We start from the raw sequence: 25,846 nt of genomic DNA on the forward strand, positions 1-25,846 counted from the left end.
TCAAAGAACCCAGATCTTGTGTTCTGACACTTTCAGGGGCCAGTTTCTAATTTCAGCCACCCGTAGGTGATCTTTGAGAGAGGTTTTGAAGGAGGGTAGGGATTCACATAATTTTACGGCTGTGGGTACCATGATACATGTCCTTTTCCAAAATAGGAAATTCACAATATAATCAGTCTTCATAGAAAATACTTACAAATGTACAGCAAATCGAACGGGCCTTGTATGGTTTGAGACACATCTGATTATAATGCGAGCCTCCTGTTTTGGAAAAGGGTGGGAACATTTCGGACATGGTTTTTGAAGGTTAAACACTTGCTTTTAGAGTGAATGAATTAAACTTTATTTAACAGATTGCAGAATGGGTACAACACACTACGGCTTAATACACACAATTGTTAAGGGGATGCAGACCAGAGGCGCTAAAAACAAAATTACAAACATCTCAAAACGAACTGGTCAGACTACTGCTTGACCTGACTCCTAGAACCCACCTCACCCCGGCCCACTTTGACAACCTAGGATGGCTTAGAGTAGACGACAGAGTACAGCAACTTGCAATGGGCCTGGTCTACAAGATACACTACACGACCAAGGTACCCATGTACATGTCAAAATACTTCCCAAAGGTCAGTGAATACCACGATCACAACACCAGAGGGAGCTCCACAAATCATGTTAAACCCAGATTCGGCTCAAACAAGGGACTAAACACGTTTCACAATTATGCCACATCAATGTGGAACTCCCTACCCAAAGCTGTAAAGGAATGTGAATCACTACCCACATTCAAAACCGCTCTTAAAGAACACCTACGGGAGACTGCAATTCGTAACTGGCCCCTGTAAATGTCCTAACCCAACCCCCTCCAATGTACAGTAAATTACCTAGTATGGTTTTGTCAATATTCCAATGTACAGTTTTGCTTGTACAGTGTCCCCCACCCAAAAATAAACTCCTACCCGACCCCTCCGCCCCCCCACCCACCCACCCAAAATGTACAGTCCCCCCCCCCCACCCCACCTACCCAACCTCCTCCAATGTACAGTTTCTATGTCAAATGTATATTCTCTCTTTTCTGGACTCTTTTTGTATCACAAACAGTACTGTATTTGCAAATCTGGTATGTCATAAATGTATAGATGTAGCAGTACTGTCTATCTGTATGTCAATGTTATGATGAATTGAAAATGGGGGACCCTGATGTAAACAAGACGAAAGTCTTTCTCTGGTCTGCATCCCCTTAACAATTGTATGTATTGAGCTGTACTGTACTGTACCCATTCTGCAATCTGTTAATAAAGTTTTCAATCAATCAATCAGAGAAAGACGTTTGTCTTGTTGAGCTTATTACTATCTATGTTATTTATTCCAATCTACCAATCACATATCTACCAAAGACTAACGTTTCATAGATATTACCTCTTCATTTATTATTATTAGAATTGGGAATACAGAAAATGAAATAAATAACCATCGACCCGGAAGCAGAACCCGGTGTGTCGGATATCACCGCGTCACAGAGGTCAACCACTCTTTCTCACAGCCATCTTGGATATAGTATCCAGACTCGGTAAGTGTCTCTGCGAACAATCTAACTCCATCTTAACATTTACAATACGTTCACATGTGTAAAACATATGTTGCTCGATTGAGGGGAACACCTTCTTCCCCCCGGTGTAAATATTTTATCATTCCTTTTAGTGTCGAGTGAAATATCGTGTGTTGTATCGCCGAGCGCTGGCTCAAAATGGGGGAACATGACTGTTGACTGGGCCTCAGATACTCCTCCTGGCTCACTGTGTGACAGCTGTGTCGGGCTGCTGCTGTGGACACGAGGTCTTAATGTGTGAATATATATATATACATATATATATACATAGCTTACAGAGTTGGCTGGTGTACATGTAACGTTAGCTAGCTAGCTGACGGACAGACCGTACATTGGTTAATGTTTCCATGTTAGCTAGCTGCAGACAGAGCTACAACGTGGGCTCTCTCACGCCAGCTGTCGGCTTGTTCCACCAGTTAGGATCCAGTTGGGATCATGGTAAAGTGGTAAAGTGCGAAAATAAGCTCAAACAAGCAGCGTTAGCAGTCCTGCTTCTGAAGTAAACAACACGACGTGGTGACCGAGGTCCTCAACAGTTAGTATACTGAATCTAGTACTTCGTTAATGTAGCTTTTATATCAAAAGAGTGTTTACATTGGTTGTGGATACTGAATTGATTGTCGGCTTGTCCCCCTAACAGCAACCATGCCCGGCGAAGCCACAGAGACTGTCCCTGTCCCCGAGCAGGAGCTGCAGCCTGCAGCAGAGACCGGTGAGCAGAGCACGACCCGGCCTGCATGCTGCTACTAAACACCTGGGGTCCTGGAACAACTCTTAATACATTCATACAGCTGTATCCATGACTCGAATGAAGTCTAGGCTAGTAGGGTATTCGTGACGGCTAATGGTCCTGACAGAAGCTGCTCTGGGGATAGCAGCTCATTACCTAGGTAATGCCATGACATCTGTTGAGGGCTATTTCTCCTGGTCACCTGTTTAAAGCTCAGCTAGTTCCCACAATATCTGTATATTTAGGGCAGGCCCAGCCCATGTAGGTACCATGGCTTTAGGGTTATATTTAGGACTGCTTTGGAATGGCATACGGCTCTCTGAAATTAGTGTTTCAGAGTTTGAGTTTAGTAGATATTGTTTTTCTACGTTTGTTAGTTGTAAGTTTAGTTAGGTTTGTTTTCCCCTTAATGGGATGGTGGTAATCTGATTTGTCATGTGCACGGAGTCCACTCAATCCATTGTAAAAGCACTTGCGCCTGTTGAAAGTGTTAAAATGACGAAGAAGTTAAGAAATGCTTGTGCAAGGGAGTCCCAACATTTCCCCCAATAAAATCCATATTTTTGATCTAGTTAACTGTCGGGTAATCGACGTATTCAGATGGTGCTGCATCTAAGGGCGTTTTCACACCTGTAGTTTGTTTGCTTTGTTCCGATTCAGGGAGACACGGGGACTATAATGATACAATGTTGCACTGGTCCCTTAGTTCGTTTGTGTTCACACAGCGGACCAAGCGAGCAAACTCGCTCATTGGTCAGATTTTGGGGCGTGCCCCCTAACCCTGAATCTGGGGTGTGCCCCCTAACCCTGAATCTGGGGTGTGCCCCCTAACCCTGAATCTGGGGTGTGCCCCCTAACCTTGAATCTGGGGTGTGCCCCCTAACCCTGAATCTGGGGTGTGCGCCCTAACCCTGAATCTGGGGTGTGCCCCCTAACCCTGAATCTGGGGTGTGCCCCCTAACCCTGAATCTGGGGCGTGCCCCCTAACCCTGAATCTGGGGTGTGCCCCCTAACCCTGAATCTGGGGTGTGCCCCCTAACCCTGAATCTGGGGTGTGCCCCCTAACCCTGAATCTGGGGTGTGCCCCCTAACCCTGAATCTCCGCGTTACATTGAAATCGGGGAGGAGAGAGCTGGGGGAGCAAATGAATGAATGTGGATGAGAGCCGTGATGTAAATCGGCCGATTTAGTTCTGATCGATTAGGAATGGGTCGCGCCATGTTCAGGAAACTCGGGCGCATAAAAGTCTATTCGATCATGTCTCCAGCACCCCTACAGCCGTAGCTGCAACCACTTACACCACGGCTTTCATCCACATTCATTCATATGCTCCCCCGCTCTGTCCTCTCCGATTTCAATGTGGTCTATAGCGCGTTAACTTTACCGATCTAGCTGCCTAAAGACTACAAACTGATCCCGCCCACAATTCAATGCGAAAGCGTCATCATGCAACGCGTATATAGTACGGCAAGTGAGTTGTGTCGGTTTGTTAAGTCGATTGCATTCTCACAGCGTACAAGTCGCTTTGGGTTCGGTTGGAAGTGCGCCGAGACCACCCTCTCTAGGCGGTCTCGGCCCGCTTGTTTTGTTCCGCAACAGAATGCGATTGCTGTGTTCACATATGCCCAAATGAACCGAAATAGGGGGTAAACACTCCAGGTTCCGGAACAACAGCTCCAAATGAGCTAGGTGTGAAAACACCCTGAGTTTCTTTCCATAATTGTTTATAGCCCCCTTCATTTGCCCTGGCATTGCTAACAATATTCTCAGTAAAAATCAAAACTGAGGTGAGTGGCAGTGCTTCTTGGATTGATTGACAGTACACCAGCTCATGTAAATTGGATACGCTTTATATATATATATAAAAAAAAAAAGTAAATTAAATTTTAACTGAAATGTATATTAACACATTGATTACAAATTCCAGTAAATGCCGTTTATCACAGAATCTATATATTTTCCTTGAACGAGGGCTTTTCAAAATGCTATAAATCGGAAATGAACAGATTATTAAAATAAAAATCTGTTTCGACAATGTTGACTGCAAACAAGTCATTGATAAGCGACAGGCAGATTAGACACATAGCCATAATTTAAGACAGAGATTATGCGTTCACAACGCTATCATTGAAGTGGGTTGTGGCATTTAACCATGCTTCACCATGTTAATGGCCGGTACTGAAAGTGTTATGGGACCAATTTTATAGATTTGATTGATGAGGTCAGTTTTGTGTTGCATTTTGCTGCCGTTTGAACGGGTTATCCAGGACCCCCTTATTTTCACAAACTCACAATGGCCTGTGGTGGTTTTCACTGACTATGGGGTTTGGCACACAATGCATGGGAATTATTCATGTAGTGTCCTTGTGCACAGCAAATGTTATTGACCGCAACCCTGCATGGACTAGTTTTAACCTTTTTTTAGCAATGGCACAGATTATTTGATAAATTCTTATAGCCCTGTTTTAAATCCGTTTTAAACTACATTTTATTGCAGACTTATTTCATCAATGCAACATCCTCATGTATTTACACATTTGCTTTTAGCCATTACATTAAACACGACTTCTTTAAAATTTTTATAATTCAGTGAAACTCGGGTCAACATTTTCCTAAAAGTTGCACTAAAAAATTTGGTATAATCATTGAAGTAAACATGTGATTTGCAAACATTTTCTCATTCATTCTAATACAGGCAGCAAGGGGTATTGTGATGCAGGCAGACTGCAACAAACTTCCAATAAAAATGTTTATGGTTATGCTCAGTGGAAATGTAACATAGATGGTTAAATTTTTGCTTTCAATGTGGCAAAAGAGCACAGATGTTAGGAAGAAATTTTTCAGTCGAATGAAGAGTAAAATTGAGACTTAACCTCTTAAGCCCTAGCCATATTTTCAGATAATTCGCCTAAAAATACATAAGTAAATGGAAGATTGCGCCACTTCTACAAGGGACATCTATGTATCTCAGAGAATGTATTCCCAGTGTCAGAAATATTGTCTGTTACTAGGCTTGAGTAAATTGTAATGAACCAAAGGAGAATATCAATTTATTTTTTTCTCTTTGACGGCGAATAACACCATATTAAATTAGTACTTTTTTAGCATGGTGTTATTCACTGTCAAAGTGAAAAAATTTATTTGAATTGATATTCTCCTTTTGGTTCATTACAATTTACTCAAGCCTAGTAACGGACACAATATTTCTGACACTGGGAATACATTCCCTGAGATCCGAGAACAGGAAATCCACGAATAGGTCCTTATTAGGAGAAAGTGCTTGTAGAGGATAATATGACAATTTCTTCAAGACTCAAATTATATTGACAATTCTGAACAATGTTTTTCTTAATTCTCACCAGCACCCAGTCTCAACCCACCTTTACATAAAATCATAGGAATGTTGGGGTCAACGTTTAGTTATGTTTGGGTTGACCTGGGTTTGCAAGAAGAGCGCAGCTTATTCAATCAGATTGTATGATGTCGTCATTGGATGAAATGCCTTTGAAATGAATGGGAAAATGATTTGACGGCTGATAAAGGGTTACATCAAAAAGCAACATTACAAATAGTGTTTAAAAAGGAAATGCAAAAATGTTTTAAGTCACTATACTTGTACTAATCGGTGAGGTTTAACAAGTTGTTCGGTATGCATGCTTCTCTCAACTAAGGTACTTTTCACCCTTAATATTTTTCATCTAGGTCTGTAAATTAATTGAGAACTAAAAAATATATATATATTAAGCCGGGGCACCGTTTCTTCTATAGGCCATCTCACATTTTGGGGCTAAACCATTTCTTTCAGCGCCCACCTCACACATTTAGATACTGCATGGTATTTGGGACACGGGCACATTCTTTGAGTACACACAACACCCAGAGCTGATCCTGCATCCCTGAACAACGCACCTTTCCCTTTATTCACTAGGAATTTATTTTCATTAACCTCTTAACTGAACATTTAGCTTTATACGAGCAAAATAGCTCCTCCTCACACTATCACTGTGACTGCCCTACCCCCCTGCTGCTCCTCTTGCTCCTCCTTTCCCCTCTGTCAGCTGTGGGGGTGTTGAATTCCTCTGCTCCCCCTGCGATGGCTGTTCCTGAAGTGATGAAGGCTTCTCCATTGGCAAGCCCTGTGCCTTCAGAAGTTATTCTTCCCCAAGACACAGACTCTCAACTACTACCTGAGGAAGCCTCTACAGAGGCTGCAGCAGACCAATTAAATGGTGTAGCCGCAGCTCCAGAAATCACTGGGCAGACAGCATCTGTTGTGGAGGAAGAATCTGTCTCACTGCCAGTGACTACTGCTGAGCTGCCCGTTTCTGAAGCCCCTGTTTCTGCCCCAGAAGAGACACTCATTCAAGAACAAGAAGCCCCTGTTGTAGAAATGATTGAGAGCCAGGAGTCTGTTATTACAGCTGAAGAACCAGTCAACCAATTACCAGAAGAGATCGCCGTTGAAGCTGCTGCCAGTGCAGAGGAGCCCGTCGTGGCTGAAGCACTGCCAGAGGAGCCCGTTTCTGACCAACCAAAACTGCCGTCTGCTTCTGAAGAACTACGTGACGAGCCTGAACCGGTATCTGCGCCCATGGATCTTTCGGATGAACCAAAACCGCTGGCTGCTTCTGAAAATCTTCCAGACGAGCCAGATTCGGTGCCAGCATCCGTAGATCATCCCGAAGAGCCAAAACCAGAGTCTGCTTCTGAAGAGCTAGAAACGCCGCCCGCTTCTGAGGACCTTCCCGGTGAGCCAGAATTGGTGCCTGCCCCCGTTGATCTTTCAGAAGAGCCAGAACCGATACCTGCTTCCGAAGAGCAGAGTGCAGACGCTGTAGATGGCAAGACTGCTGTTTCCCCGGAACCTGCCATAGAAGTGATCACCGGAGACCTGAAGAACATTACCCTGGACACGGCGACTAGAGCAACTGAAACACTGCCTGTTGTTGAGAAAGAACCAATTGTAATCCCATCGAAGGTGACATCTAATTGCGCAGGTCCATCCCTCACCACCCGGCACCTGTCAGGTGGGTTATCTTGTGTGAAAAGCTGGAGCAGACCTCTCTCCCCTCTCTCGTCAAGCAGCTTCCCCTCTCAGACCTTTCGTTTCCTCTGTACCACATCTTTTATGTTACACATTTTACATCTTTCAGCTCAAATAAATTACCTTCATTGTGAGATGTTATACTCTGCGTTACAGAAGTGGCAAATTTTAGGATTTTAATAGGCAATCTTATTTTTTTCTTATTGCCTTGTGGCCAAATGTTGGCTTGTCTTGTCAAAAAATGTGTTTCACCTTGAAGCAGGCCAGTCCATTGTGGCAAACCTAACCAACCAACCAACTTTTTCTTTGTCTGAAGAAAAACTGTCCTTTTTCTTTTTCTATTGCTTTCTTCTCTTGGCTAACTTATACTCTTTAGAGAAAAACACTATGTACTTATGTGGGTTTTATATTCATTAGTGATTTTATTATAATTTAACAATTAAAGTTATCATTGCAGTTGATAAGAAATCCAACTATTTGTAAGAAGAAAAAAAGCTAGCCAAAAAAAGAACCCTAGTTTACACTTCCATTTTAAGCCTAATTGATGTGTATTTAAAGTATTTTAGTTTGTAAACTTTTTTATCTTGGATCACATCAACAAGCTGCGTACCATTGCCTCAAATTAAGTGTAGCATCATAAAAATATTCCAGTGGTCCGCTTTCCATATCCCTTTTGTCTATTATGCACAGAGTACATTCGCCGTCTTTGGTTTTTTGTTTTGATGTTGAAATAACACATTAGCAAATGCTTTTGAGATTTGACTAAATGTAGATTTGTGTGTATTTCCCGAGTATGTAAAACGTAGTATGTAGTTTGCATTTTGAGTGCCGCCTTGCATCAAACTCCATGTTAGGCTGGTGTGGTGCTGCTCTTATCCTAACCTTGTAAGGCAAGTTGCCTCTTGTTTTCTGATCATTTAACCCGCATGGTAAAGGCTCTCACCCTTCTTTCAAACTTTTAAAGGACACATTTGTTTTATTCAGCCACACCTGCTGCCCCCCAGAAACCCCATGCGGCTTCTGGGCCTGCTAAGCCCAAAGGCAGAGATTCTAACACTGGGCCGGGTTCCTCCGCCCCAAAGGCTGTCCCTGGCAGAAGGAAACGCTCTTCGATGTCTGCCTCTTCCTCCTCTCCCACCTCCCCAAAGTCTACTCCTGTCTCAACCCCACGCTCTCCCATAGCCTCTCCCCTAGCCAGTTCACCTGGAGGTTCATTTGGAGCCGGTAACCGTGGCTCTCCCCTAGCCAGTTCACCTGGAGGTTCATTTGGAGCCGGTAACCGTGGCTCTCCCCTAGCCAGTTCACCTGGAGGTTCATTTGGAGCCGGTAACCGTGGCTCTCCCCTAGCCAGTTCACCTGGAGGTTCATTTGCAGCCGGTCATGGTAACCGTGCCTCCCCCAAAGTTGTTAAGGCTGGCAAACGAGGAATGGCTAAGAAAGGAGAGTTTGTGCCATCTGACCTCCTTGCCACTGTAGATTCTAAAGCTACCTCCGTAGAGGCAAAGCCGGTAAGGCCAGACCCAGTTGAGCCTAAAGCGGTCTCTCCCATCCCCCCTAAGCCCGTTGCAGCTCCTGCTACGTTCAAAGTGACCTCAAAGCCTGCTGCACCGGCCCCAGTTTCATTTGCCGATGCTATTGCTTCCAGCCCTCCCAAAGCAGTTGATGTAGCTTCACCAAAGGCTGCCCCCATGGTTTCAGGCATGGACAATGATGATGATGACCTCCCCCCTCTCATCCCACCTGAGACACACGTCAGGATGCCAGTCTTCATCCCTCCTGCTCAGAAAGAGACCCCCAAGCCTGTTGCTCAACCAGCAGCTGAGCCCTTGCCTGCTCCTGTTGAGGTTGCAGAGGCTGCTCCTGTTAAGGTTGCAGAGGCTGCTCCTGTTGAGGTTGCAGAGGCTGTTCCTGTTGAGGTTGAGGTTGCAGAGGCTGTTCCTGTTGAGGTTGCAGAGGCTGCTCCTGTTGAGGTTGCAGAGGCTGCTCCTGTTGAGGTTGCAGAGGCTGCTCCTGTTGAGGTTGCAGAGGCTGCTTCTGTTAAGGTTGCAGAGCCTGCTCCTATTGAGGTTGCAGAGGCTGCTCCTGTTAAGGTTGCAGAGGCTGTTGAGGTTGTAAAATCAGATGCTGAACCCAAGCCTGCCCCTGTAGAGGCTGCCATGCCTGCAGCAGAAACTAAACCTGCTCTTGTAGAGGCTCCTGTTCAGGTCACTAAACCTGCTGAGCCCTCACCCCCTCCTCCTGCCGAGCCTGCTGGTCCTGCCCCAGCTCCCCGTAAACTCACATTTGCTGAGGCTGTTGCAAAGCCTGTCTCCCCCAAACCAGCAGAGGTTGAGGTAACCAGTCCACCCCCATCAAAATCTGCCCCTATCCCTGCTAAAACCCCAGCCAAGGTGGAGCCTGTGATCAAGAACGACAAGGGTATTTCTTCTTTCTCTTTCCCTTTATTTTCTACTATCTGTGTGTTTTCCCTACTTGTGTTGGTAAATTCTGGAAACTGTTCAGAGACCTAAATGTCTTTCTTTAGCCTAGCTTCAAACGTAACTTCCAACTGGCCTGTTTCAAAGATGTAACCTAGTTTGTAAAATCATCACTCCTTTTCTTCTGGTTCAAATGATTTGGAATGGAAACGAAAGTCTGTGTTGTCTTCCCCCCTCCCCCAAGTAAATATCTCTTCTATTATGTGTTCTGTCGGATGTTGTGTTCGTAAAGGTTCAAATGCTTTTTATTTAATAATTTGGTAAAAGGTCAACTATACAGGGCACAATGGGGATTTTATCTAGCCCATGTCTTGATAACAATATTCCACATTTGAGGTAAATCGTCTAATAACATAGTAAAGGAGTTGGTACTTTCTTTATAAGAGTAATTAATTCCATTGCAGATTTTTTTGATAACCTCATTCACATTTTCTTTCAGTGCTCAAGATTCTCAGATACGTGTCCACTTCAAACCTCCCACTTTCTCTCAAACACATTCATTTATTTAATCCCAATCCCCTGGTTTTAGGTTGTTTGCTAATGTGCGCACGACAGCTCTTATATTGTGACTAATTTGGTGTGTTTGGGTGCCTGGGTCTGCAGGGTCTGGCACTGATTCAGACAGCGATGAGTCGGTACCGGATTTGGAGGAACAGGACTCTGCACAGACACAGACACAACAGGCCCAGGTGAGTTCAGTCCTTGTTAAAGAGTCCCTTTTATTCCCTCTTAGTACATTGAACATTTAATGCAATCTGTACAAGTACTTTTGGTCCCCTAAAATGGGGGGGGGGGGTGGGTTATATATATTAGTGCTGTCAAACGATTAAAATATTTAACTCGATTAATCGCATGATTGTCCATAGTTAACTTGCGATTAATCGCAAATATTTTTTTTTTCTTTTTTTTTATAACCTTAAACAGATCTTTTTCAAGTTCCAAGTTTTAATACTCTTATCAACATGCGAGTCAACAAATGCTTGCTTTATGCAGCCATTTAACACAAAAGGATGACCCTCATGCATTGCAAATTTGCATCAAATTCAAAACAGAGTGATGCACAAAATAACTTGAAAGAAAATAATAATTTAAAACAATGCATAGGGGAAAGAAAACGTTAGGAACTTGTTACATTCACACACACAAGGGCTGATTTATCACACACCCCCCTCTCTCCCTCACACACACACTCTCCCAGCTCTCTTTCTCTCTTGCCCCTTCCTCATCTCTCTCACCCCCCTCTCTCTCTATATCTCACACACACACACACACACACACACACACACACACACACTTCAGAAACAAACATAGTATCAATGAGAGCATCAATAATACACCTGAGTGAAGTCTAGTAAATTCTTATGATGGGGATGGGTACCGAATTCGGTACTGTTAAAGGTACCTACCGAAACACGTCGGTACTACAGAGTATCGATTCACGTGAGATCCAACTAGAGATGTTCCGATACCATTTTTTTCCTTCCCGATCCGATACCATCGGAAATCGGCCGATACCGATCCGATACCAGTGCATACAAAAAAAACACTATTATATAAATTATACTTAAAAAATTCAGATACTGTTTTATATATATACTGTTTTTTAGTAATAATGAGAAAGTAATGGTATTTATTCAACAGGTGATTGTATAGATTAGTATTATTATCATTACGGTAATCAATGAGTATGCGGCTGCGGCACTGCAGATATACCCTACTCCAATGATCCGCACGGACGTTAGACGGTGTTGCACTCGCTACCCAGTCTGTTAGTAGCAGAGGCCCTGGCTAGTAGTAACGTTCATGTTGTGATTTTCGATGCAAAATAAATATTAAACATTCTCTTTTGAGACTCTGCCTCAGACTCTTATTCTTTGGCACTTGGAACTTGCTGTACTTTGCTTGCAGGTCTGCAGCCATTATTGCTGGATTATGAATAGCGCCAACTTTAGCCACGGTACCGTTATCAAGCTAAGCTAGCTGACCTAGCTCGTCTTCCCCGCATTGACATTTGATAACGTTAGTCTGCTAACGCTAGTCGGTAGCTACTTGACTTAAATACGATTCACCGTGGGTGCATTATTGTTGATAGACTGACAGTGTCAGGTCCTGGAGAAAGGACAGGCGATCATCTGATTTGATGTAACGTTAAAGCGGATGTTGTTCCAACTAGCTAGCTTTTCAGCTAATGCTATCATAACACCAGCAAGCAAAACACATCCCGTCCGAGCTCCCCGTCACACGCTCTGTCGGGGACGATGGAATTTAAGAAAGTATCTGCTGTTAAAATGACAAACAGCATCACACTTTAAAACGCGTTAATTTTATAATCCTCACTCCACAGGAGATAAATGACGTCATGGGATCGGAGGCTAGAATTTACGTGTACTCGCCGATACCGATACCAGCATTTTAGGCAGTATCGGCGGCATTTCCGATACTGGTATCGGAACAACTCTAGATCCAACGGTGCCAATTGTCTGTACCTAACGTGTTGTGATGACGTATTCAAAACGCGGCTACAGTCTCATAACGCTGCGGGGAGGGGCTGAGCAGTACCCACACTTTAGTTTAAGCTCTTCAGTCCTGCGTTCTACAGCCTGTGATAACTCCTCTTGGGAGTTGCGCTGTTCTATGTAAACTCTGCGAGCAACGCGCCCAATAAATGTATCTTTAACATGCTTTATATCCTTGCCATTACTATATGCCCGTCGCGGTTAAAAACCTTTAACTAACGTTAGCTGCTAACTAAATTAAGCTATACGCTTCCGTTCCTCTCGTAAGCGACGTCATCCCCCGCTAAGAGTCATGGGAGATGGAGATGTAGTAAGTACAACAGTCCTTCCATGTAGGCTAGTATGCCGTGAATTATGACTCAGTAACCACGACAGTAACATCAGTCTGCTCTTGCTATTCTCCCTCTCGTGTGTGTGTGTCTTTATGCAGATCTTTATGCAGTTTTAAAGCACCTTGGCTTTGTTCTGAATGCACTTTGTTGTAGTTATCCTACAGAGAAAAGAAAATGCACTTTAATGCACATTTTGTTGTATGCAAAGAGAAAATGTTTAAATTGTACAATCTTTCAGCAGTCAGTCTGGAATTAATGTATGCATTCAAAAGTGCTGAATAAATGTTTTATGGACCCATAATAGTGATTATTAATATTATTTAAGTTAAGTTTAGCCATAATCATGTCTTTTACCATAATTAGGTAGCTAAAAAAAACAAACATTATATATTTATATATATATATATATTTTTTTTTATACAACTGGGGTAGACGGATTACATTTTGAGACTAAAGTACCGAAAAAAGGTATCGTTGGGTACCGGTATTTCAAATGTGAAAGGTACCCATCCCTACTGCATGAGGACCGTTGAACGTTAACACATTGATGGCCACAGGGATTAGACGGGCCCACTCTATAAGGCCAGCTTATCATAACATGGTTTAACTATGCGTGAGGATGTTTGTAGAGTTAAATCTATACTTTATATTATTGCTATCTGTCCATTGTCATTGTCAATTGACACTATAAACTAGGGCTGGGCGATAAAACGATAACGATAACTATCGCGATAAATTATTTCCACGAAATAAACATGAAACGTGGTCGCAAAGTTTCGATATCGATTTCCAAGCTTGGCTCCGTTCAGCCTCGGCTCAGCACACTCACTAACAACAACCAACGTTACGTGATGACGTGACGTGCATACGCACAACAGCTAACAACCAATCAGTGAAGGAGATGGCCGAGAGCGAACGAGATCCGGAAGGAGACCCAGAGGTACTAGGACTCACTCAACAACAAGGCTTGCTAGGCTAATTAGCTTGCACGGCGTTGTTTTATATATTTACGTGCCGAGTATGTGTGTTTTGAATTCTGAGGCCACGTTTAAGTAGTGTGGGGTATACAGTGGACGTCGTTTCAATATATTGTGGCGGAAGAGAGTATTTTATGTAATATTTAGCACATTGTCATGGAATACACCACTTATAAACAACAGGCTTGCTAGGCTAATTAGCTTGCACGGCGTTGTTTTATATATTTACGTGCCGAGTATGTGTGCGTTTTGAATTCTGAGGCCACGTTTAAGTAGTGTGGGGTTATACAGTGGACGTCGTTTCAATATATTGTGGCGGAAGAGTTTTAGTGTCATATTTATTGTCATGAGATACTCCGCTTGTCGGCTGCTGCTAACGTGCGCGGACTGATGACGACATCAACTCGACTTGAGACATTCGCAGCAGCATAAGAAGTTAATTAAACTTGACAGACATTATATCGACGATAATTATCGATATCGAATTATATGACAATAATTTTATCGCGATAACGTTTTTGGTCATATCGCCCAGCCCTACTATAAACCGTCCCTTCAATATGCCTTAAATAAAAAAAGTCATCAATACGTTCCCATTTTATAGCGTCTTGAATATGAACGTTATAGCAGAATGTTCTGGGGTATTTCCTGGAAAGCGAGATATAGGGTGCTAAGCTAATAATAACGTTAAATCGAATGGCGTTTCGGCTATAGACAAGCTAGAGCTAAAACTCTAAATGCATTTTATCGGTATCATGGTCCACCATGAATGCATGAAAGGGGGGCCAGGGGACGTCGTTTCTGATTACTGATGACCAATAACTGCATTAGCCTCATTCCCTGACCGGGTGGATGGCTATCAAAGCAAGGCCCGACCAAGCTGAAATTGACGTCAAATCGCTCTTACCTGTGGCCGGTTGGACTGCTAAAAAGGATTTCCCAGTTATCGATCGCCATCTGGTAGATCCATATGTTGGCTGATGCTATATTCCTTTACTGCATACTGAATTCAGTGTCCCAAAAACTATTCCAGGCGATCGGCTACACGCATTGCGTTTAGCTAAAAAAAAAACGGTAATGCACTTTTCCGAATTCCAAGAGTAGGTAAATCTGCAGTGCCGCTCTGTGACATTGAGTAGGATATTACAATGGAATAAAAGCCAAAACAACCTTACCACGTGTATATATATACGTGGTTGGCCCTCAAGCGTTGGATCCAAAACACGTATATATACGTGGTTGGCCCCGAATGTGTTAACACTTTCAGTGCCCAGCAGGGGGCGCACGATTTGGTGCTTGAATGCCCAGCATCCACTTCAATGTTGGCGTTAATATCGCCTAATCTATGTTTTAAATTATGGCTATGTGTCTAATCTGCCCGTCGCTTATCAATGACTCATTTTCCAGTCAACATTGTCGAAGCGGATTGTTTTTTTATCGGTTCATTTCCGTTTTATAGCATCTTAAAGCCCTCATTTTTAAATAAAAATATTCCATAATAAACGGAATATTCTAGAATACACAAACGTTCTAATTTTTCGGCCTATTTATGAATCGTTATCAAATAAACGCTAGATTATCGATAGTATGTGTACGTATGCACGCTATATAGGCGATCTGATATCGGCTCTGATATATTTCCTGATCGCTCGCACAGCCAAACAGCCATATCAAACATAGGGGAAAAGCTTATCTCCGTGAAAACAGGTCTGATTATCCTAAGACTGGTAAAATAGATTCCTTACCTGAGATCAGATGGTATCCAAAAAGATTATTCCAATTCCTGATCGCCATTCCAAAAATCGATCCTTTTATTGATCCAGCGTAAAGTAAAATGTGGATTCCGGAGTTTTTTTCTCATCCATTTTCATTGAGTCCATTCCAAAAGGGTGCATTACCATCTGGGAGACGATGGGGGGGGCGCTTTTTCACATCTGAGCTCCTGATGAGGCTGGTTTCCCAACGGTAGACTCGGTTGATGAAATATGAATTCAGATCGCTAATAAAAAAAATCACGCTAATTGTCGTGCTGGGCATTCAGGGGGCGGCCTGCTAACAAGTTATGTCATGGCTGGCATCCAAAGTGTTAAGAGGTTGAAGGACATTGCTATCTGCTTTGATTACAGGAAAAGCAACAAAAAAATTATATAGTCGTTCAGGCTTTTCCCCCCCAAATAGACAACTTAAGTTTATGTTAATTTATTCAATTACTTTTGGTACCATAAAATGGTGGTACCTATGTATAAAAAGAGCTATAGCCTCATTTCTACATGGTTCACAAAAAAAAAAAAAAGTATGCAAACTCCCTCAAATTAGAGCTCAATATCTTCACCTTACACTTTAACCTCATTGTTACTACTTTACCTAATGTGCTGGAGTCAAAACGACATGCTTCACTGTCCTAACTTATGGACTGCTGTATGTATATAGACATCTCTGCTACCGTCAGAATCTCTTGAGCAGATGATGCAGGTCTACGACTCTTCTGTGATGATTGAAACAGTGACTTTCGTTCTTCTGAGTCTACTGAAGCCAATATTTCTGTCCTGAGAAGAGTCAAAGTTAACCGTCATGTGATCTGCATCACACCTGCTGTGACCGTTTTTATGTTCATCCGCTAAAGTGAATTATTGTTGGGTCTAAATGTAATTTGTTTCCAGAAGACTGAATGTTGTGCTCTTCGTCCACAGCTTGCTGCTGCTGCAGAAATAGATGAGGAACCCGTTAGCAAAGCCAAACAGAGCCGTAGTGAAAAGAAGGCACGAAAGGTACGGTATTCATCTTAGAACTTCCTCACCTTCATTATAATTCATGTAAATGGTTACTATTTGCCATGTTAACTATGCTTCCCCTGGGTCACGTCTTTCAGTGATTAAAGTTGGGACATAGATTTGTTATTTTTAAACGTATAATAACAGTTATTTCTCGTTGGCCAGGCGATGTCCAAGCTTGGTCTCAGGCAGGTCACGGGAGTCACTAGGGTCACTATTCGCAAGTCCAAGAACATCCTTTTTGTCATCACCAAACCAGATGTCTACAAGAGTCCTGCGTCAGACACGTACATTGTCTTCGGTGAGGCTAAGGTATGTAACCAGCACGGATACTATTTCGCTTTTTCTCCATCTCTACCTACATTTCAGTCATTGGTAGTAGTCTACCTACCTGTTTTTTTTATGACTGATACTGTATTGTTAGATGTTTCTGTAATCAGCCAATCTCATCTCGCCATCTCCTTGACTCCCTGTTCTGTGTTGTTTGTTTTCAATACTTCACATTGGCTATCACCCACTGTATCAACCCCTCTTAGTACATCCGTTAGTCATAAGAAACGACACTGCAGACGTGATCTCTTTCCTTAGATCCTCATGTTTATTTTCATAAACATAGCCTCTGTACCAGATGGAAACACCATTCTGTAATGTCCTTGACCAGTCTTTGAAGGAGAACTAAAATTAATTATTCTCCACCGTCTCTTCTCATGAGTCCACTGGTTCTGGGCCTCATGGTAGCCATGCATGATGTGATGATGTGGCATATTTCCCCTCCCCCACCCGGCGAGGGTGAGGAGGGATGAAATTCTCTGATCAACGCGTCTGCTTGAGTGTGCGTCGTGTCTCAGTTTAAACTTACCCCGGAAGGAACTCACCCCTCATAACATTCTCCCCATAGCAACAGGCCCGTGCCCCCTCTTCTCGTTACTACGTGACACTCAGTCTTTGACAACGGCTCTTTGACCCAAATCACTATAGCAACGGCGATGTTGATATTACCGCCCCTCTTACCCCAAACAAACGCTGTGGCTTGGTAATGCACTTTCTCCAGATCGAGTAACCTTGATGCTGTGGCTATCTGCTGTTGATGTTAACAGCACAGCCCGAATCCTCATCTGCTGCTAACACACACACTTGACTGCCGGCTACTTTTAAGATCTATAGATCCGTCTGAGTAGATGCTGTCACCCACCGATATATACACATTGAAAAACATAGATTCCTTTAGTATGTAGAGAGCAGGGCCATTGGTATATAAAAAGAGAAATGCTAAACTTAAGTTCACTCATGTTAATTATATTACTAGCTTGGCTTGGTTGGTGTCCGTTGAACAAATTCTGAACAAATTTAAATATACATGAAAGCCATGCAGCTTGCCTATAAACGGCTGTAAAATCAGTGCCATGCATATATATTTGTATCTTTTGAGCAAACCGACTCTTCTATGATGATTGAAACAGTGACTTTCGTTCTTCTGAGTCTACTGAAGACTCATTTCTGTCCTGAGAAGAGTAACGGTTAACAGTGTGTATAGATGTGTGTGTATAGATGTGCGTGGGGGTAATATAATAGAGCTAGCTACAGAGATATTCAGGTGACTCGACAGCAGCCTGAGTAAAAGGTGGAACATGATCTTCAACAAGCTGCATAGAATCCAGTACTGATCTGTCTGCCTTCTCCTCCTGTGTCTTTAGATAGAGGATCTTTCCCAGCAAGCCCAGCTGGCTGCCGCAGAAAAGTTCAAGGTACAGGGAGAAGCCGTTTCAAATATACAGGAAAACACACAGACGCCAACAGTACAGGAGGAGAGCGAAGAGGAAGAGGTAAGAGGCCCCTTCAGGAAACACTGTAATTACTAATACACACTGAAACCAGTCTATATTATGAAACACTGTAATTACTAATACACACTGAAACCAGTCTATATTATGAAACACTGTAATTACTAATACACAACCAGTCTATATTATGAAACTGTAATTACTAATACACACTGAAACCAGTCTATATTATGAAACACTGTAATTACTAATACACAACCAGTCTATATTATGAAACTGTAATTACTAATACACACTGAAACCAGTCTATATTATGAAACACTGTAATTACTAATACACACTGAAACCAGTCTATATTATGAAACACTGTAATTACTAATACACACTGAAACCAGTCTATATTATGAAACGGTGTAATTACTAATACACACTGAAACCAGTCTATATTATGAAACACTGTAATTACTAATACACACTGAAACCAGTCTATATTATGAAACACTGTAATTACTAATACACACTGAAACCAGTCTATATTATGAAACTGTAAATACTAATACACACTGAAACCAGTCTATATTATGAAACACTGTAATTACTAATACACACTGAAACCAGTCTATATTATGAAACTGTAAATACTAATACACACTGAAACCAGTCTATATTATGAAACTGTAAATACTAATACACACTGAAACCAGTCTATATTATGAAACGGTGTAATTACTAATACACACTGAAACCAGTCTATATTATGAAACAGTGTAATTACTAATACACACTGAAACCAGTCTATATTATGATTCAGTGTAATTACTAATACACACTGAAACCAGTCTATATTATGAAACAGTGTAATTACTAATACACACTGAAACCAGTCTATATTATGATTCAGTGTAATTACTAGGGCCTAAAAAAAACAATGGTTTGTTTCCGGTTGCCGACCGACCCTGCCGATTTAGGTGCGACCCAATATATTTTATGAGTAAAAAAATCCTTTATTTTTTTATTTTATTTTTTTTAAGAATAAAGAGTACATGCATCCATGTTGTTGTGAACATTTTAATTAAATAAAGAAATTCCCTATCCATAGTCGCCGTGGGAAAGAATAAAATAAAATAAATTCCCTACCTACCCATGGCCTTAACTGACAACCAACAGGAAACTAACAATATTTTTTGTTATGCCTAGGGATGTCCGATATTATCGTCCTACAGATATTATCGGCCGATATGGCATAAAAATGTGTTTATTTTATATTTTATTTTAAATTTATTTACCCAGGCAAGTAAGGACATTATTATTTTATTTATCAAAGTATGCATAATGTTGTGTTAATTACACAACAAAATATATGTAATGTTAATTACCTGAAATTATTCCATTTGGGGGGGGGGGCTGCATATATCGGAAATTAAGAGTGGACAATATCAGTATCGGTAAAAAAGCCAATATCGAGCATCCCTAGTAATTACTAATACACACTGAAACCAGTCTATATTATGAAACAGTGTAATTACTAATACACACTGAAACTAGTCTTAAGATGTTGATGGGATGCAGATGATTGCACTTTCCATATCCAACTATGAATCATCTCAGACTTGGTTCGTTGAAATTCAGATTACGAATTACCTTGTAACTACCAATGAAATGGACTGATGGAGCCATTGATGTACTAGGAATACATATCCCAAAAGACTAAAGATATTTGAATGGGGAAAAAATGAATGTAGAAGCTAAACTCAACAAAATAGATAACATTGTACAGCCTTGGAAAGGAAAGCATTTATCCCTTTATGGAAAAGTTGCATTGATAGATTCAGTTCCCATATGTGACCAGGCACAGATAATAGGGTCTTGTTAAGCCCGGAGCCCTATTTTCTGAAAATCCGCCTAAAATACATAAGTAAATGCAAGATTGCTCCACTTCTACAAGGTCCATTTGCATGTTCTTGGTATCTAGGGACATCTATGGACATCAGTGAATGTATTCCCAGTGTCAGAAATATTGTCTATTACTAGGCTTGCTTAAATTGTGATGAAACAAAGGAGAATATGAATTATGATTTTTCTTTGCATCTTTGACAGTGAATAACACCATGCAAAAAATTACCAGACATGAAAAACTGCCACTGAGCTTGCTTTTTATCTATCTCTACCTACATTTCAGTCATTGGTAGTGGTCTACCTACCGAAAATTTTATGTTTTAATGAATAACAAAAGAGAAAAATGCTAAACTTAAGTTCACTCATGTTAATTATATTACTAGCTTGACTTGGTTGGTGTCCGTTGAACAGATTCTGAACAAATTAAAATATATGCATGAAAGCCATGCAGCTTGCCTATAAACGGATGTAAAATCAGTGGCATGCATATATATTGTATCTTTTGAGCAAACCGACTCTTCTATGATGATTGAAACAGTGACTTTCGTTCTTCTGAGTCTACTGAAGACACCCTTCTGTCCTGAGAAGAGTAACGGTTAACTGTGTATATATGTGTGTGTATATGTGTGTGGGTAATATAATAGAGCTACAGAGATATTCAGGTGACTCAACAGCAGCCTGAGCTCGTTCAGTACATTCTTGAGATCACATGTACAAAAAATCTAAGGAAATGAATAAAGCGAAGATGATTAAACCGAAGGTTTTGTAGATACAGTACTGAATTCTGCAATCCGGACACATGCAATTTGAAATATTATTATAGAATATCCGGCTTATAGATGACATTATAGCCAACTCGCACATCTATGGATTGGGCCAAATCTACTCTTTCCAATGAGTTCAATTAAGCATTACATCATGCGACGGAATGTGTTATACAAATTAGATCACGCCTATGGGTGGTTGTTAGGCCCGAGGCGCAGCCGAGGGTTGTTGTCTCTGGTTTTTAAACTGCCCTGTTGCAGGTCACAAAAAAAAAATTTATTTGTTTTATTTCGATATCGATTATTAAAATATATTGCGATATTTATCGTTATATCGCCCAGCCCTACATAGAGCCCTGAATTGTATAATTTGGATTTAGTATCACCAGGCGTGCAGGAAGAACGGAATGAAATCTACTTATGTACAGTTCCATTCTTATAATGGATATGGCTCCGCCATTTTGGATCGGATTGCAATGGGATTGTTGTTAAATGTTCACAGAAGGTAGACACACTAACTGCGCTCCAATCTATGCCAATAACGTTCAGTTTTGTGGTCGATAATCCAGAGAAAACAATTATCAGGAAGTCATTTGCTTGCAGGAAGCTGGAATCGGCTGGGAAGCGTAGTATTTCTCAATTTCAGCGTTCATTGAGAGCTCTGGATGCCCTCTCGTATGACGACAACAACTTTTAGCGACTAATTCAAAATGGTGGATATTCGCTAAATTATAAAGACATTCCATAAACTAAAATCTCACTAATAACACTTTAACCTATTGGTAAACAAACGTATTGCTGAAAATATACACTGACTGCAGTTGTGACCATGGTTAGGGTCTTTACTCTTGGATACATTTGGGGGGGGAAACACAACATTATGTCACAGTCTAGAGATATTGATTTATGATGTGATTTCATCTGCGGTCCGATGGCACGGGCTAAAGAGGTTAAACAACTTTATTCTTTCTTTGCGGCCCGGTACCAAATGATCCACAGCCAGGTACCGGTCCGCGACCCGATGGTTGGGGACCTCTGCTATTGAGCCTTCTCTCTATACTCTGTTATGCGCAAGTTTATAGACTTTCGGAGCGCGTACAGGAGTAGATTATTCAATGCGACTGCCAGCCAGATTTTGTGCAATGGAGAAATACAATTTCAATTGTGACAGATCATCTCCTGATTCAGATACAATTTAACACAAACTGTTCCAAAGATATGAATGTTTCTCTGCATATTTTCACACGGCCAACAAAGTACTTCTCATTTCTGTGCGTCTCCTCTCCGACACCCGAGATGTAGCAACTGTCGTTTTTTCACACAGCGAGGAAAATAATACTCTCGGACAATCTAACAATAATGAACACATTTACAAGTCGTATTTAAGTTTTGCAAATAAGGAGACGGGACATTTAAAAGCACTCAAAATTGCCAATATCTCCATTTCAACCCATTTCTGAATTGTGACATTTTGGGGTTTTCTGAGGAATCGTGAGCTCCTTACCAAGATGGGTTAGACTGTGCCGTGTCACATATTGTCTTTTGACTCGTCCCTCTCCTGTGGATAGTGTTTTTCAAACTTTATGAACAGAAAACATTTATATTCAAGATGATTTATTGTCATGTGCAGTTAAACAATTTGCTGTACAATGAGAAATTTACATTGCTAGTCCGCCCTTAACACACAATCGCACAATACTAGAATGAATAACAAGCATACAATGAATACAAGCCAATGCTAAAAATAAGGAGATATTAAAAATAAAAAATGGTAGATGTATACAAGACACGAGTGAGTAACATTATCATTGCAAGTTCCGTTCAGTGTGGAATAATTATGGAATTGGAATTAATGGAATAATTAACCTGAAAAGATGTTGAAATTATTATATTTCTTGGCAGTATGATTCATGATGCCCTTCCCTCCTGAACAGGTTGACGAGACCGGCGTAGAGGTGAAGGACATTGAACTCGTCATGTCGCAAGCCAACGTGTCGCGGGCGAAGGCTGTACGCGCTCTGAAGAACAACAACAACGACATCGTCAACGCCATCATGGTAAGATTGTGGAATTGTCTTTTAGGATAACTAACTAGGATAATTAAGTACCGGTGTGGGCAAAACTCTTCTGTGATGATTGAAACAGTGACTTTCGTTCTTCTGAGTCTAATGAAGCCAGCCTTTCTGTCCTGAGAAGAGAAGGATCTCCCTTTTTTCTTTTTTTTAAGGTGAACTGATTTATTTAATTAATATTATATTGTAGGTACAACATGTTCGAAAAAAGCCTGCTCTGTACTCATGCCTGCGTGTTCAGAGAGAACCTTGTGGGGAGAGTGCATCGCCAGGCAGCTCAACAAGGACGTTAATAGAGCACGGAATGAAAGATAAATGAAAACCGATTAATATTTTTCTTGAAGAGGAAATGCTTGTAAGCTAGGACATAACTTAATTTTTTAGTTTGGTTGTTTTCCTCTAGCCATTGATTTAGATTAGATTGAAGTACAGTACAACAAAAGGAAGTTTGGCATCCAACCAGAGTGCAAATGTAATGTACAGGTGATTAAACTGGGTATAAAAATATGAATTGGTACTACTGAATATAGTACTATTAGATTATACTTTATTGTCATTATATTAGCATACAACGAGATTTGGGACTTAAGGTGCAGTAGTGGAAGCAAATATAAAATCACAAGTAATAAAATAGAAACATAAAATACTATACAATAAAACAATGTTACAGTACTGTACAATATACAAAATCAGTGACTAGTGGGTGGGTATTGCACTGTGGATATTGCACTTGGGGGGGGTAGGATGTTGCACAGTGTGGGAGGAGGGGGAAGGTGAGTTATTAGTGCATGTTAGAGTTCAGGATGGTGATGGCTCTGGGGAAGAAACTGTCTCTGAACCGGTTTGTTCTGGCTCTGATGCACCTGTAATGCCTGCCCGATGGCAACAGGTGGAAGCCAGGGTGTGAGCTGTCCTTAGTAAGATTTTTAGCTCTGTTGAGGCAGCGGGAGTTGTGCAATCAGATGTATGTGCAGCGTTGTAGTATTAATATGTACAGTAATACAGGTATGAAGACACTATGGTAGTATGTCATACTGGCCAGCAGTAACTAGTAAGAGATATGTACAGATATAGATGGTATCTACAGACATGTAAAAAGGATTATATGCAGGTACTATGTACAGACATGTGGATTGATATATACAGTAAGAATAAATATATATGCTGTAAGGCTGAGCCCGAACCTTCGTTCGTTACGTTGGCATTCTAATTCTAAATAAACATTCGAATTATAAATGTTTAATTATAAAATTAATTAATTTCCTTCACAGTTGCAGATAAAGATTAGGCTACACTAATATTATAGTATTAAAAACTGGTGAGTTATATTCATTAAAGAAAGTTGATTTAATTGGGCTTGGGCTTCTCCCTGGGCTAAGTCTGGAAAGTTTGATTTAATAAACAAAAAATACTAATTTAATCACTTTATTCAAATTGAGGATTTAGTTTGAGGATATTTATAAAAAAAAAATTATATAAAAGAATTATAAAAGTCGCATGAGTGAGTTAGGCAGATGGGGATTTTTTAACGTCGTAACGTGTTCTGATTGGCTGAGGACATGGTCACTAAGCCAAGGCGATGCAGCAGTGTGAGGAGATTATTTAGGCAGAAATCTCAATTTGGCCAACAAATTACTTGGGCGATTATTGTATCAGGCTAACGAAATGTATTTTAACTTTTAATTTCACTGTTATTTTGTCTTTCAGTTTCAAAGCGTGTTCTTGTGAATGTGCAGACATGAGTACATTGTGGGATTTTTTTTCTAACATTTTGTATTACTCCCTAAATGATATACAATAAATAAAAAAGGGCCATTTACCTTTTTTTTAAGGGGATATTTCAGATTTTTGGAACCTTGGCCCTGTTTGCTACTTAGCGATGTTGATTGGTAGAGTATTTTGTCAGCACAATCTGTGCTGTTGTTCATATTTGATGGCCACAGCTCTGCTTATTTAGCTGCAGTCAATGGGCCAAGCTCCTGTCTGTACAAGCGGAGTGAAGTGTAATGACCCCTACTAACGTGCTATTTTCTTCTCTTCGCAGGAGTTGACAATGTAGTGACACTGGAGGCTAAGGGTCAAGAAAGGTTGCTGATTTAATCACTTGTTTGTACAATTTATACCCAAGATGGAAATAAAGTTGTGGCTTGATGAATTAAAATCTTGTGCTTGATGCCTTTTCTTGTGTGTGGATTTTGCATATAATATATATATATATATATATATATATACACTTAACTAAAATTAATCTACCTAAATTGGAATCTTTTTTTTATATAATTGAAACAAATTACTAATACTGCCTCATCTTTGCATGGTGTGGGAATCCATATAAGATGTAACTGGGGGTTGTATTAACCTCGTTCCCAGTTTTATCTCCTCCGTGAGATAAAGCCTGGTAAAGCACTATGGCCGAAAGTGTGTGTGGGGTAGAATTTCCAGTGTATGTACTTCCCCTGGAAGCTGCCTCCCAACGGACCAAACTTTTCCCGCATCCTGTCGGCAAACAATCTAGAACGTCCCGGTCATGTAAATTATTCAGGCAAAGCCATTGCAGTGGCTTAAACGATGAAATATTGTGCACTTCACACGTTTCTATAATTGTTTTGTCGAAACCGGAAAGCCTGTAGCCGGTACTTCCTGTACTTCCGTTTACACTTTAGGAGGTGTAGTCTGACGTCACTGGTTGTTCCACCCGTATAGGGATTTATCATTGGGAAAATAGATTATCGGCTATTGTAACCATTCTCCTGCATGGAAATTGAAAAGCTTAAAATGTTTGCACAAAATGAGTTCCCCTCTACCACTAACATTATTTTTTTTAAATATTTTTAGTTGAAATCAAATTTGGTGATTTAAATTTTTTGGACATTG

The 25,846-nt window shown here is 41.0% G+C and overlaps 1 protein-coding gene across 2 annotated transcripts; it reads left to right on the forward strand.

Annotated features, from left to right (window-relative positions):
• The first annotated feature begins 1,530 nt into the window (after nucleotides 1–1,530).
• On the forward strand, nucleotides 1,531–25,133 carry naca (nascent polypeptide associated complex subunit alpha). 2 transcript variants are annotated; one of them, XM_084333742.1, is made up of 8 exons: nucleotides 1,531–1,573; nucleotides 2,253–2,324; nucleotides 10,467–10,552; nucleotides 16,379–16,456; nucleotides 16,625–16,771; nucleotides 18,154–18,282; nucleotides 22,835–22,957; nucleotides 25,017–25,133. In XM_084333742.1, exons 2-8 carry the CDS (start codon nucleotides 2,258–2,260, stop codon nucleotides 25,029–25,031), a joined length of 645 nt encoding a protein of 214 aa, XP_084189868.1. In that variant the 5' UTR covers nucleotides 1,531–1,573; nucleotides 2,253–2,257; the 3' UTR covers nucleotides 25,032–25,133. The 2 variants fall into 2 exon arrangements, with proteins under 2 accessions (XP_084189868.1, XP_084189867.1); XM_084333741.1 differs by lacking the exon at nucleotides 1,531–1,573 and adding an exon at nucleotides 6,401–7,369.
• The last annotated feature ends 713 nt before the right edge of the window (nucleotides 25,134–25,846 follow it).

This window comes from Notolepis coatsorum (assembly GCF_963971535.1).
Source record: "Notolepis coatsorum genome assembly, chromosome: 17".
In the NCBI taxonomy this organism is placed as follows: domain Eukaryota; kingdom Metazoa; phylum Chordata; class Actinopteri; order Aulopiformes; family Paralepididae; genus Notolepis; species Notolepis coatsorum.